Source organism: Anomaloglossus baeobatrachus, chromosome 3 (genome assembly GCF_048569485.1).
Source record: "Anomaloglossus baeobatrachus isolate aAnoBae1 chromosome 3, aAnoBae1.hap1, whole genome shotgun sequence".
NCBI classification, from domain to species: Eukaryota; Metazoa; Chordata; class Amphibia; order Anura; family Aromobatidae; genus Anomaloglossus; species Anomaloglossus baeobatrachus.
Window position 1 is genome coordinate 689,399,952 of NC_134355.1, and position 15,222 is coordinate 689,415,173.

The 15,222-nt window shown below is 59.1% G+C and overlaps 1 protein-coding gene across 2 annotated transcripts in view; it reads right to left on the bottom strand.

Moving 5' to 3' along the window:
- Nucleotides 1–9,198, bottom strand: part of SELENOI (selenoprotein I) — a 24,085-nt gene extending 14,887 nt beyond the window's left edge. Inside the window, exon 1 of one of the 2 annotated variants that reach the window (XM_075341315.1) lies at nucleotides 8,998–9,196. In XM_075341315.1, the coding sequence (XP_075197430.1) occupies nucleotides 8,998–9,057 (60 nt within the window). In that variant the 5' untranslated portion in view covers nucleotides 9,058–9,196. Of the gene's footprint in view, nucleotides 1–8,997 lie in introns of both variants that reach the window. The other variant, XM_075341316.1, reaches the window with a different exon arrangement.
- Nucleotides 9,199–15,222: the final 6,024 nt, after the last annotated feature.

Consider the following 15,222-nt stretch of genomic DNA (forward strand, 5'->3'; position numbering starts at 1 on the left):
CAGGTATGAGGACCAGGAGAGGGTGGGGGTTAGCGCAGGTATGAGGACCGGGAGAGGGGGGTTGGCGCAGGTATGAGGACCGGGAAGGGGGGGGTTGGCGCAGGTATGAGGACCGGGAGAGGGGGTTGGCGCAGGTATGAGGACCGGGAGGGGGGGGTTGGCGCAAGTATGAGGACCGGGAGGGGGGGGGGGGGTTGGCGCAGGTATGAGGATCAGGAGAGGGGGGGTTGGCGCAGGTATGAGGACCAGGAGAGGGTGGGGGTTAGCGCAGGTATGAGGACCGGGAGAGGGGGGTTGGCGCAGGTATGAGGACCGGGAAGGGGGGGGGTTGGCGCAGGTATGAGGACCGGGAGAGGGGGGTTGGCGCAGGTATGAGGACCGGGAGAGGGGGGTTGGCGCAGGTATGAGGACCGGGAGGGGGGGGTTGGCGCAAGTATGAGGACCGGGAGAGGGGGGGTTGGCGCAAGTATGAGGACCGGGAGGGGGGGGGTTGGCGCAGGTATGAGGACCGGGAGGGGGGGGGTTGGCGCAGGTATGAGGGGGGGGGGTTGCACAGGTATGAGGACCGGGGGGGGGGGGGGTGGCGCAAGTATGAGGGGGGGGGGTGGCACAGGTATGAGGACCGGGGGGGGGGGTGGTTGGCGCAGGTATGAGGACCACACAGATTCTCACGATTCTGCCGGTTTCCTCTTACCGCAGGGCACTGCATTGTGGGAGCCAATTGCAGGGTCAGGCTGTTTTAGGGACAGAGCTTGGTCCTGACTCCATCAACAGAACTTTGAATACAGCTCTGGATGTGACTAGAGAAATCTCAGGGAAGCAAAGTCAAGTTTGGTCCACGTAACCCACCACACAACAGGGAAGAAGAATCTCAGAGGGGTCTTTCTCTGTATCTAACCGATGTTACAATCTCTGCTTGCTGTCACACACTGGAAAGGTTTCATTGCTGCCATCGTTCTCACAGCTGGGGGGTTGTTACAATTGGTTCCAGTCTACACAAGCCTCGAAGAGGTAAACGGCCGGCACTCCAGCCTGACACGCAAACTCATGGAAAGAAATGTAAAGATTGTACAGATCTTACACAATGTAACAAACCCTCAGCTGTGAGAAGTATTAGATCGGATGCAATTGTAATGTTCATATTGTGTCTGCAGCCCCCGTGCAGGACTATGCGTCTCCACGGTTACAGAGCCCCGCCCTGCAGTCATCCTCCCCTCCATATGTTTATCCATATGACATGTGCGCAGCGGATCCTGCTCCTCTGGTCACGGGAAAAGGAAAGACAAATGATTGGAAAAGTGATGACGAGAAATCACGACGTGTCAGTAAGATTTACTGACGACCTCATGCTCTGCACCTCGGAGACCGGGCCAAAATCTGTGACAAGTCACATGTGAATGGGGCTAAGAACCATCTCGACCCGTGTACAACAGCACTATTGGTATTAGGCGGCACTACTCATATACAGAGTGAAAGAAAGCCGAAAATGCAACTGCAACGCCGCTGCCAAATCAGTAGGGGCCAATTCACACAGCAATATAGTGTTTGCGTTTCCTTGGCTTTATGACCCGATCCAGAAGGGCCGGTGATCAGTGACTTAAAGATGTAAAGCGCTGCAGCCGATCGTGGTGCAACGATATTACCGCTACATGTGATAAATCCTAAGAGAATCCCCCCCACTGACACACTGTAACCTAGTGCCATCACGACAGGTTTCCACACCTCGTGTACTGACAGCAAGCAGAGATCCTATACTGGGGGGGGGGGGTACAACAATGCCCATCTGTACATGAAGAGGATGAGGAGCAGACACAGCACCAAAAGCACAAAGGAGACCCTAAACTGCTAATATATTCCACCTACAGCCGCCCGCCTACTGAGAATCATGTCAGCAGCTCTGCTGCCCCCCTCATCACATGACCTTAATGACCAGTTAACCCTACATCAGCCAGGAGACCAGGATCACCGCCAGTCACTCAAGCACTGGTAAGAAAAAGTAGAAACCAAATACATCTAGCCCCCAGGATTAAAAAAAACAAAACACTATCAGGCCTGGCTCGCCCTGACCCCCCCCCCCCCCCCCCCCGTCCGATCCCGCGCCCTGACCCCCCCCCGTCCGATCCCTCGCCCTGACCCCCCCCCCGTCCGATCCCTCGCCCTGACCCCCCCTCGTCCGATCCCTCGCCCTGACCCCCCCCTCGTCCGATCCCTCGCCCTGACCCCCCCCTCGTCCGATCCCTCGCCCTGACCCCCCCTCGTCCGATCCCTCGCCCTGACCCCCCCCGTCCGATCCCTCGCCCTGACCCCCCCCCGTCCGATCCCTCGCCCTGACCCCCCCCGTCCGATCCCTCGCCCTGACCCCCCCCGTCCGATCCCTCGCCCTGACCCCCCCCCGTCCGATCCCTCGCCCTGACCCCCCCCGTCCGATCCCTCGCCCTGACCCCCCCCGTCCGATCCCTCGCCCTGACCCCCCCCCCCCGTCCGATCCCTCGCCCTGACCCCCCCCCCGTCCGATCCCTCGCCCTGACCCCCCCCCCGTCCGATCCCCTCGCCCTGACCCCCCCCCCCGTCCGATCCCTCGCCCTGACCCCCCCCCCCCCCGTCCGATCCCTCGCCCTGACCCCCCCCCCCGTCCGATCCCTCGCCCTGACCCCCCCCCCCGTCCGATCCCTCGCCCTGACCCCCCCCCCCGTCCGATCCCTCGCCCTGACCCCCCCCCCGTCCGATCCCTCGCCCTGACCCCCCCCCGTCCGATCCCCTCGCCCTGACCCCCCCCCCCGTCCGATCCCCTCGCCCCTGACCCCCCCCCCCCCGTCCGATCCCTCGCCCTGACCCCCCCCCGTCCGATCCCTCGCCCTGACCCCCCCCCCGTCCGATCCCTCGCCCTGACCCCCCCCCCGTCCGATCCCTCGCCCTGACCCCCCCCCCCGTCCGATCCCTCGCCCTGACCCCCCCCCCCCCGTCGCCCTCCCCCCTCGCCCTGACCCCCCCCCCGTCCGATCCCTCGCCCTGACCCCCCCCCCGTCCGATCCCTCGCCCTGACCCCCCCCCGTCCGATCCCTCGCCCTGACCCCCCCCCCGTCCGATCCTCGCCCTGACCCCCCCCGTCCGATCCCTCGCCCTGACCCCCCCCGTCCGATCCCTCGCCCTGACCCCCCCCCGTCCGATCCCTCGCCCTGACCCCCCCCCCCGTCCGATTCCCTCGCCCTGACCCCCCCCCCGTCCGATTCCTCGCCCTGACCCCCCCCGTCCGATCCCTCGCCCTGACCCCCCCCCCGTCCGATCCCTCGCCCTGACCCCCCCCGTCCGATCCCTCGCCCTGACCCCCCCCCGTCCGATCCCTCGCCCTGACCCCCCCCCCGTCCGATCCCTCGCCCTGACCCCCCCCCGTCCGATCCCTCGCCCTGACCCCCCCCCGTCCGATCCCTCGCCCTGACCCCCCCCCCGTCCGATCCTCGCCCTGACCCCCCCCGTCCGATCCCTCGCCCTGACCCCCCCCCCCGCCCGATCCCGCGCCCTGACCCCCCCGTCCAATCCCGCGCCCTGACCCCCCCGTCCAATCCCGCGCCCCTGCCCCTCGTCCGATCCCTCGCCCCTGCCCCGTCGGCATCATCCGATTCTTTATATTGAGCACTATGTTTCCAATAGCAGAAATCCCCACTTCTGCATTCTGGCTGTTTAATGAAGCCATGGTGTCATAGATGATGTCGCAGGGACTCCCTGCTCAGAAGAGGCCAGCAGAGGAGTCACTAACATCTTCACGTGCCCCTCTTTAGGAGGCCTGTGCTCGGGCAGGGAATTGTGGTCCTATTATGCGCCAGAAAATACACACCTGTGTGAACAAGCCCTAAGGAACTGACCACAACGAGGGAAAACCAACCTAAGAAATGAGAAAGGACAACCCGCAACAGCCATGAAATGGTTAATCTGCAGCTCGGCATCGATCTGTTCTGGCTACCAGACAGCGGCAGTAATTCCCGCAGATTATCAGTGATGCACAGATTAGATTACAGCTCCCTCTGTATACTGCATGCTCGCCGCCAGCATCCCCCCCAGCGCCCACCTCCACCAGCAGACGGGCCGCCAGCATCCCCCCCCCTACCCCAGCAGACAGCCGCCAGCATCCCCCCCCCTACCCCAGCAGACAACCGCCAGCATCCCCCCCCCACCCCAGCAGACAGCCGCCAGCATCCCCCCCCCCCCCACCCCAGCAGACAGCCGCCAGCATCCCCCCCCCAGCGCCCACCTCCACCAGCAGACGGCCGCCAGCATCCCCCCCCTACCCCAGCAGACAGCCGCCAGCATCCCCCCCCTACCCCAGCAGACAGCCGCCAGCATTTCCCCCCCCAGCGCCCACCTCCACCAGCAGACGGCTGCCAGCATCTGCCCCCCCAACCCAGCAGACGGCCGCCAGCATCCCCCCCTTCCCCCAGCAGACGGGCCTCCAGCGCCCCACCCCCACCCCAGCAGACGGCCGCCAGCGTCTCCCCCCCCTACCCCAGCAGTCGGCCGCCAGCGTCTCCCCCCCCCTACCCCAGCAGTCGGCCGCCAGCGTCTCCCCCCCCCCCACCCCAGCAGTCGGCCGCCAGCGTCTCCCCCCCCCCACCCCAGCAGTCGGCCGCTAGCGTCTCCCCCCCCCCTACCCCAGCAGTCGGCCGCTAGCGTCTCCCCCCCCCCCCTACCCCAGCAGTCGGCCGCTAGCGTCTCCCCCCCCCCTACCCCAGCAGTCGGCCGCTAGCGTCTCCCCCCCCCCCTACCCCAGCAGTCGGCCGCCAGCGTCTCCCCCCCCCCCCACCCGTCGGCCGCCAGCGTCTCCCCCCCCCTACCCCAGCAGTCGGCCGCCAGCGTCTCCCCCCCCCACCCCAGCAGTCGGCCGCCAGCGTCTCCCCCCCCCCTACCCCAGCAGTCGGCCGCCAGCGTCTCCCCCCCCCCTACCCCAGCAGTCGGCCGCCAGCGTCTCCCCCCCCCCTACCCCAGCAGTCGGCCGCCAGCGTCTCCCCCCCCCCTACCCCAGCAGTCGGCCGCCAGCGTCTCCCCCCCCCTACCCCAGCAGTCGGCCGCCAGCGTCTCCCCCCCCCCCTACCCCAGCAGTCGGCCGCCAGCGTCTCCCCCCCCCCCCCTACCCCAGCAGTCGGCCGCCAGCGTCTCCCCCCCCCCCTACCCCAGCAGTCGGCCGCCAGCGTCTCCCCCCCCCCCTACCCCAGCAGTCGGCCGCCAGCGTCTCCCCCCCCCCCTACCCCAGCAGTCGGCCGCCAGCGTCTCCCCCCCCCCCTACCCCAGCAGTCGGCCGCCAGCGTCTCCCCCCCCCCCTACCCCAGCAGTCGGCCGCCAGCGTCTCCCCCCCCCCCCTACCCCAGCAGTCGGCCGCCAGCGTCTCCCCCCCCCCTACCCCAGCAGTCGGCCGCCAGCGTCTCCCCCCCCCCCTACCCCAGCAGTCGGCCGCCAGCGTCTCCCCCCCCCCTACCCCAGCAGTCGGCCGCCAGCGTCTCCCCCCCCCTACCCCAGCAGTCGGCCGCCAGCGTCTCCCCCCCCCCTACCCCAGCAGTCGGCCGCCAGCGTCTCCCCCCCCCCTACCCCAGCAGTCGGCCGCCAGCGTCTCCCCCCCCCCTACCCCAGCAGTCGGCCGCCAGCGTCTCCCCCCCCCCACCCCAGTAGTCGGCCGCCAGCGTCTCCCCCCCCCCTACCCCAGCAGTCGGCCGCCAGCGTCTCCCCCCCCCCTACCCCAGCAGTCGGCCGCCAGCGTCTCCCCCCCCCCCTACCCCAGCAGTCGGCCGCCAGCGTCCCCCCCCCCACCCCAGCAGTCGGCCGCCAGCGTCCCCCCCCCACCCCAGCAGTCGGCCGCCAGCGTCCCCCCCCACCCCAGCAGACTGCCGCCAGCGTCTCCCCACCCCCCTACCCCAGCAGACGGCCGCCAGCGTCTCCCCCCCTACCCCCAGCAGACTGCCGCCAGCGTCTCACCCCCCCCACCCCAGACGTCCGCCAGCTTCCCCCCCCACTCGACGGCCGCCAGCGTCTCGCCCCCCCCACCACAGCAGACGGCCGCCAGCGTCTCGCCCCCCACCCCAGCAGACGGCCGCCAGTATCCCAGGGACTACTACGTGGGAACACGGCAGATTGAGTATTTTCTCCATCCACGTCCTGATCGGGGGATGTAGATTGTGACCCCCATTAATTAATTTGGAAGTTTTCTGGTGTAATACTTTGGAGCAATGAGCGGATCTCTAGTTTCACATGAGTGCGTATGACCGACCTCCACTCCAGCCCCATGGGGGTCTTCAGTGCCCTGGTCCTCGGGATCAGTGGGGTCTCAGTGGCGGGGATCTTATCCTTTATACAATAGATAGGGAATAACTTCCAAACTTGGGACCACCCCTTTAAGTGCTGGTGGATCCTAAACCCATCCCGACTCGTTACAATGTATCCATGTGATGTCCGGAGTAATTGTAGCAAATCCTCTGCTGTGAGAATCATTGTGTCATTTTCAGCACCGTCTCCCGTCCAGTCCCCAGAGGAGAGGGGACGTCCTGAGCAGACTCCACAAACTGGACAGAAAGGAGCGCGGGGTCAGGTGAAGACTACCCGTGTACCCAGCGCGGGGTCAGGGGAAGACCACCCGTGTACCCAGCGCGGGGTCAGGGGAAGACCACACGTGTACCCAGCGCGGGGTCAGGGGAAGACCACACGTGTACCCAGCGCGGGGTCAGGGGAAGACCACACGTGTACCCAGCGCGGGGTCAGGGGAAGACCACCCGTGTACCCAGTGCGGGGTCAGGGGAAGACCACACGTGTACCCAGTGCGGGGTCAGGGGAAGACCACACGTGTACCCAGTGCGGGGTCAGGGGAAGACCACCCGTGTACCCAGTGCGGGGTCAGGGGAAGACCACCCGTGTACCCAGTGCAGGGTCAGGTGAAGACCACCCGTGTACCCAGCGCGGGGTCAGGTGAAGACCACCCGTGTACCCAGTGCAGGGTCAGGTGAAGACCACACGTGTACCCAGTGCAGGGTCAGGTGAAGACCACACGTGTACCCAGTGCAGGGTCAGCTGAAGACCACACGTGTACTCAGTGCGGGGTCAGCTGAAGACCACCTGTGTACCCAGCGCGGCGTCCCACTGTACGGGAAAAAGCTCCACAACTTGGTCCTCACTTTCTCTCCAGGACAGACACGAGAAATGGGTCACAGCGCAGAAGACGCACACCCTGATAGGGTCACACCCCACCCTGAAGTCAGAACACAGCTGAAAAACGAGAGGAGGGGGTCATTCAGAAACGGATCATGTACCCCTGTGTAGCCAGAAACTAGAGGGGGTCCCCACGCTGCCACCTCCATAGACAGAGAGGGGGGTCCCCCGCACTGCAGGCCTTCACAGGGAGGGTGCCATGCCAGAGCCATGAGGGTCCTTCACAGAACCACTGTAGCCGCGCACAGACAGAGAGGGTCCCAATGCTCCAGTGGAGGACCCTGTATATGGCGGACAGCAGCGCATGGGAACAATCACCACCATTTCCCCATACAGAGGGTGTCACCCCCCCCCCCTATACAGAGGGTGTCACCCTCCCCCCCCATACAGAGGGTGTCACCCTCCCCCCCCATACAGAGGGTGTCACCCTCCCCCCCCATACAGAGGGTGTCACCCTCCCCCCCCATACAGAGGGTGTCACCCTCCCCCCCCATACAGAGGGTGTCACCCTCCCCCCCCATACAGAGGGTGTCACCCCCCCCCCCATACAGAGGGTGTCACCCCCCCCCCATACAGAGGGTGTCACCCCCCCCCCATACAGAGGGTGTCACCCCCCCCCCCCCCATACAGAGGGTGTCACCCCCCCCCCCCCCATACAGAGGGTGTCACCCCCCCCCCCCCATACAGAGGGTGTCACCCCCCCCCCCCATACAGAGGGTGTCACCCCCCCCCCCCCATACAGAGGGTGTCACCCCCCCCCCCCCCATACAGAGGGTGTCACCCCCCCCCCCCCCATACAGAGGGTGTCACCCCCCCCCCCCCCATACAGAGGGTGTCACCCCCCCCCCATACAGAGGGTGTCAACCCCCCCATACAGAGGGTGTCAACCCCCCCATACAGAGGGTGTCACCCCCCCCCCATACAGAGGGTGTCACCCCCCCCCCATACAGAGGGTGTCACCCCCCCCCATACAGAGGGTGTCACCCCCCCCCCATACAGAGGGTGTCACCCCCCCCCCCCATACAGAGGGTGTCACCCCCCCCCATACAGAGGGTGTCACCCCCCCCCCCATACAGAGGGTGTCACCCCCCCCCCATACAGAGGGTGTCACCCCCCCCCCATACAGAGGGTGTCACCCCCCCCCCATACAGAGGGTGTCACCCCCCCCCCATACAGAGGGTGTCACCCCCCCCCCATACAGAGGGTGTCACCCCCCCCATACAGAGGGTGTCACCCCCCCCCCATACAGAGGGTGTCACCCCCCCCCCCATACAGAGGGTGTCACCCCCCCCCCCCATACAGAGGGTGTCACCCCCCCCCCCATACAGAGGGTGTCACCCCCCCATACAGAGGGTCTCCCCCCCCTATACACAGGGTCACCCCCCCATATACAGAGGGTCTCCCCCCCCATATACAGAGGGTCTCCCCCCCATATACAGAGGGTCACCCCCCCATACAGAGGGTCACCCCCCCATATACAGAGGGTCTCACCCCCCCATATACAGAGGGTCTCACCCCCCCATATACAGAGGGTCTCCCCCCCATATACAGAGGGTCTCCCCCCCATATACAGAGGGTCTCCCCCCCATATACAGAGGGTCTCCCCCCTATACTGATAGTCGCCCTTTCACAGTGGGGCGGCTCCTCCTGTCACGCTTGGGAGGGGCCCCACGTGGCCCGGTGCCGGGGGCGCCCCCTGTGTCCGCCGCAGGTGCCCGCTCTCGGTTCCCGCCGCCCCCATCAGTCCATGCCCTCAGCAGCTGTCAGCTCCTGTCACACGCGCCCCTCCGCGGCTGCTCCCGGGGTCTCGCTCACCTTGTAGCGGTCGAAGCCGCTGAGCTGCTCGGCAGTGACGTATTCCCAGCACCGGGACATGGCGGAGGCGGCGGAGCTCGGCGGCTGCGGAACACCGGGGCACGGAGACACCGAGCCGTGACGTCACGTCCGTAGTAGAGGAGCCGGGGCGGAGCATAGTGATGGAAAGGCGGGGCCGAACCGATCGGCTGATTCTTCACCGGGCCACGCCCCCTCGTTGTACCCGCCCCTTTCTAGCGGTCAGGAGGCGCGGAGGGGTCATGTGACGTGGCAGAATCCATTCATCAGGGCTGTGAGGGGGGAACAACAATTCCCAGCAGCCTGTGATCAGCCTGCGCATGCGCAGACGGGCTGTCTTCTCTGCTATTCGTGGAGAAAATGGAAAGACAAAAGGAGGAATTTATCAAAAGCAGAAGAAAGGAGAAGTAATGGAGACGCCCCGCAACCAATCACATCGCTGCTTTCAGTTTCCAATCTGGTTACTATAGAGGTTGTCCATAGTAACCAGTCAGTTAACCTCTGCCATGCCGGATCTTCCTCCATTTTCACCTTTTATTGCATTTTATTACATCAGACAAGTGTTTATTTTTCTTATTTCTACTGGAGATTTTAACATTTTTTTATATATTTATATTTTTCCATTTTTTATCTGATATTTCTATTGTCTCTGTGTCCGAGAAAGTCTTCGGGGTGTCTGTGATGAGAGGGGAGGTGCCCGTCCTGGAGACCCCCGTCCTCATCATCACAGGACCGATGGATGGAAGAGTTACCGCTGCAGCCGATCGGTGTCCCCTGATTGTCTGCGGCTGTCACCTGACAATAATGGTCATGTGACACAGGACAGAACAGAAAGCTCTGCAACCGATCGGTGTCCCTGATTGTCTGCAGTGGTCACCTGACACAGTGGTCATGTGATACAGGACAGAACAGGAAGCTCTGCAACCGATCGGCGTCCCCTAATTGTCTGCGGCTGTCACCTGACAGAACAATGGTCATATGACACAGGACGGAACAGTAAACGCTGCAGCCAATCATTGTCCCCTGATTGTCTGCGGCTGTCACCTGACAGAACAATGGTCATATGATACAGGACGGAACAGTAAATGCTGCAGCCAATCGGTGTCCCCTGATTGTCTGGATTGTCTGCGGCTGTCACCTGACAGAACAATGGTCATATGATACAGGGCTGAACAGTAAACGCTGCAGCTGATCAATGCCCCTGATTGTCTGCAGTGGTCACCTGACACAACAACGGTCATGTGACACAGGACAGAACGTGAAGCTCTAACACCGATCGGCGACCCCTGATTGTCTGCAGCAGGTATCCTGACAAAACAATGGTCATTAAGGAATAACGTTTGGAACTCCATTCTATGTCTGAACTGGGTGCAAAAAACCTAAAAAACATCACTATGGGGAGATAAGGTATGCACACCAGTGACTATGGAAGGGGAATACATGGAATAGCAGAAACTGCTGTGTGAATACTGACATGAAAAATTCAATAGCTGTTTGTAAGAATGAAATGTGAAAAATGGAACCTGCATTACTGCCATGAATATATGAATAAAGAGAAATTTAGCTACTGAATTGATCAATTCAGTAGCTAAATTTTCTCTTTATTCATATATTCATGGCAGTAATGCAGGTTCCATTTTTCACATTTCATCCTTAATGTTAGTAGTTTTTCGTTTGTGAACCCTCCCCACACACACCTATTGCCAATCCACATCGTATATATAGCCTGGGTCTCAGCGTCCCATACACGGTAAGTTTTTTAACTGCATGAGAGGACACACACAAGCTAGGGACCCCAACGTAGAGAAATACTTTGGCGTAGTGTTGGGGCTCTTCTGCATTGATCAATTCAGTAGCTAAATTTCTCTTTATTCATATATTCATGGCAGTAATGCAGGTTCCATTTTTCACATTTCATTCTTACAAATAGCTATTGAATTTTTCATGTCAGTATTCACACAGCAGTTTCTGCTATTCCATGTATTCCCCTTCCATAGTCAAAACAATGGTCATGTGAGATAGGACATCCGTTCCGACAGAACAGTAAGCACTGCAGGTGAGCGACAGCCCCTGATTGTCTGCAGCCTTCACTTGACAGAACAACGGTCATATGACAAAAGATGGAACACTAAGGTCTGTAACTGATCGGCGGCCCCTGATTGTCTGCAGTGGTCACCTGACACAACAATGGTCATGTGTCACAGGACATTCACACTGACAGAAGAGTAACGGCTGCAGCCAGTCAACAGCCCCTGATTGTCTGCAGTGGTCACCTTACACAACAATGAATGTGTCACAGGATATCTGTGCTGATGGAACTGTAAGGGCTGGAGCCAATCGATGGCCCCTGATTGTCTGTGGCCGTCACCTGACAGAACGTTGGTCATGTGATACAGGACGTCCACGCTGACGGGACAGTAAGGGCTGCAGCCGATTGGTCATGTGACCCTCTGAGGGCACTGGAAGAGCGGCCATGCTACGTGGGATCACGCGGTTATGCATTGTCTGTCCTCGAGTGACCTGAACGGCTGAGATTTGGATTAGATGGATCCTGAGCCGGGATAGTCCAACCATCGAATCTGGCGAAACAGAGAAGAGCTACAGGCTCGGGGAGGACAGACCGATCTGACGATGACCTCCTGCTACACTGCTCCAAAAACACTGCAGTGACAAAGCTCCAAGCTCCTCCCGGATTTCAGCTCCATAGAGTTAGGTCCAAGAATATTATTTTAGCTTTTGAGCAAAATATATTCCAGATCCATTTCTATACTCAATCTGGGCTTAAGGTGCCGACTCTGAGCTTTAAATGAAGGTCTTCACATCCTAAGTGGAGTAAACGTTTACGAATTTCAGCTCTTTAATGTCGCTGTCTTTATTTCAAGAGCCCAAAAGTAATTGGACAGTTATCTCAGAGGCTCTTTATTGGGCAGTTACCTCGTTAATCCATCAATCAGGTGAAAGGTCTAGAGCTGATTCCAGGTGAGGCATTTGCATTTGGATGTAGTTGCTGTGAACCCACAACATGCGGCCAAAGGAGGCCTCAATGGAAAGGAACAGACCATCAGTAGGCTGAAAAAAGAAGAAACCCATCAAAGAGAGGGAAAAAATGTCAGGAGCGGCCAAATCAACAGTTTGGTAGATTGTGCATAAAACAGAACACACTGGTGAGATGGGAACTCAAAAAGGCCGAGACATCCCCGGAAGACACCAGCGGTGGATGATCGCAGAATCCTTTCCATGGTGAAGAAAAACCTTCACATATCCCACATGTCCTCTGTAACACATGGCGGAGGTGGTGTGATGGTTGGGCATCCATGGCTCTTAATGGCCCTGGGTACTAGTGGTTATTGATGATAGGACTGTAGACAGAAGCTGCAAGTTCTCAAGGGCACAGAGTGAGACTTTTTGCTCAGAGTCAACCAAACACAGCAATGATTGGACGGTGCTTCATATACAGATGGCCTTTGACCCAAAACATCCTGCGAAAACAAACAAGTGGAATATTCAGCAATGGCCGACTTTCACCAGATCTCAGCCGTATCAAGCTGCCTTTTACATATAAGACAAAACTTAAAGCAGAAAGACACACAAACAAGGAACAAGTGAAGTCCCCACAGCAAAGGAGGCAAAGCCTCACATAGGAGACCAGCGATGGTGACATCCATGGCTGAAAGACTCAGAAACAATGAACAACTGAAATCACTGCAGCAAAGGAGGCAAAGCCTCACATAGGAGGACACCAGCGATGGAGACATCCATGGCTGAAAGACTCAGAAACAATGAACAACTGAAGTCACTGCAGCAAAGGAGGCAAAGCCTCACAAAGGAGGAAACCAGCGATGGAGACATCCATGGCCGAAAGACCCAGAAAAAAGGAATAACTGAAGTCACTGCAGCAAAGGAGGCAAAGCCTCACATAGGAGGAGACCAGCGATGGTGACATCCATGGCTGAAAGACCCAGAAACAAGGAACAACTGAAGTCACTGCAGCAAAGGAGGCAAAGCCTCACACAGGAGGAGACCAGCGATGGAGACATCCATGGCCGAAAGACCCAGAAACAAGGAACAACTGAAGTCACTGCAGCAAAGGAGGCAAAGCCTCACATAGGAGGACACCAGCGATGGAGACATCCATGGCCGAAAGACCCAGAAACAAGGAACAACTGAAGTCAATGCAGTAAAGGAGGCAAAGCCTCACATAGGAGGACACCAGCGATGGAGACATCCATGGCCGAAAGACCCAGAAACAAGGAACAACTGAAGTCACTGCAGCAAAGGAGGCAAAGCCTCACAAAGGAGGAAACCAGCGATGGTGACATCCATGGCCGAAAGACCCAGAAAAAAGGAATAACTGAAGTCACTGCAGCAAAGGTGGCAAAGCCTCACATAGGAGGAGACCAGCGATGGAGACATTCATGGCTGAAAGACCCAGAAACAAGGAACAACTGAAGTCACTGCCGCAAAGGTGACAAAGCCTCACATAGGAGGAGACCAGCGATGGAGACATCCATGGCCGAAAGACCCAGAAAAAAGGAATAACTGAAGTCACTGCCGCAAAGGTGACAAAGCCTCACATAGGAGGAGACCAGCGATGGAGACATTCATGGCTGAAAGACCCAGAAACAAGGAACAACTGAAGTCACTGCTGCAAAGGTGACAAAGCCTCACATAGGAGGAGACCAGTGAAATCATGAAGATTTAGTCCCTGGACAAATATTTCTGGACCTAACTGTTTTGATATAGTTAGTGTAGCGGGGTGGGGGTCCCCCAGGACCACAAAGACGCCGTGACTCAAATAGTCCGATCAAAACAGCTTTATTGTCCTCGCTGTATATGTAAATGGACCCGGAACACAGCCGGGATATGCACCGTCCATACGGGTCCCCGTCACACAGGCACCCTTTGCCGTAGGAGACGGTCTTACGATGCCCCGTTCGGCTGTTCCAGGAGGGTCCACAAACTTATAATCGCTCCACGCCGGCCTGGAGCTTTTCCAGGCTTCCGGCTCTGCAGCTTACAGAGCAGAGCTTTTCCAGGCTTCCGGCTCTGCAGCTTACAGAGCAGACTCTAGTACAAGATCATAGTGGGAGTTTTAACCACTTTCTTCTCTCTCTGGCACCGGGTAGCAGACACCTGTAGCTGAGGTTCCTTCTCGGCCCCAGGGCCCTCTGCAGACCCCTGGGTCTGTGTCTCCTCCAGGAAAGGTTCGGCCATACAGCCCTAGTCTGGCTGCACTCACCTCAGTCTGAATATCTGAGTCCTGTGCTGAACCTCCACACAGGTTGCTCCATGCAGAGTTCTGGGCTCTGCTCTCACTCTCCCCAAATACACATTGCCAGTCTCCTATATCAAGCTGGCCACACCCACAGGTGGAGGTCTGTGAATCTCAGCCCTGCAGAGCACCTTGTGATTGTTAAAGGGAACCTGACCCTTATGTGTAGCAAGAAGCCTTTGTGGACTACAAGTCCCATAGCAACCTTTACCGTCTAGATATTGCAGATACCTTCTCCACTGTGACATATAGCGACCATTTACCACGTTGGTGGTCGCTACGTCACATAAGTTATGAGACCGGTGCCCTTCAGATGACAGTAGATGTTGCAGTCTGACGTGTTTTGTACTTTGCTCCATGTGATGTGAGGACCTGACATTGCACAATGTGCAGATTGCCAGCCGTCCCTCGTCACCTCCGCTCAAGTTCTAGTGCAGATATTTCCTCATACTCTGAGCTGCCACGTGTCTCGCTATCAGTGCAGGGCCTCAATCACAGCCATTATCTCCTCCATGACACGTCTTCATATCTGCAGATAGCAGGAGACGACTAATCATTGACTTCTGGGGACGCGGCTCGAATCACACCGGAGTTGTTCCTTTCCCGTCAGGTTTTCTGTGCAGCCCGATATCACAGGTGCAGTCCCCCACATCGGACACCTCTCTCTCCATCATGAGCTTCTGGGATCTGTCAAGTTTCATTATTTATTACACTTTCATTTTTTTTCCTCCCTTTCTTCCAAGAGCCATAACTTTATTATGCCATGTGATATCTTTTTATCGTTTTTTTGTGGGGCGACATCACTCAATCATACAGTGGGGAAAAAAAACATTTATTCAGCTCCCAATTGTACAAGTTCTCCCCCTTATAAAGATGAGATTTGCCTGTAATTGACATCATAGGTGAAAGTGACGCCCTGGCCTATCAGGTGGTCA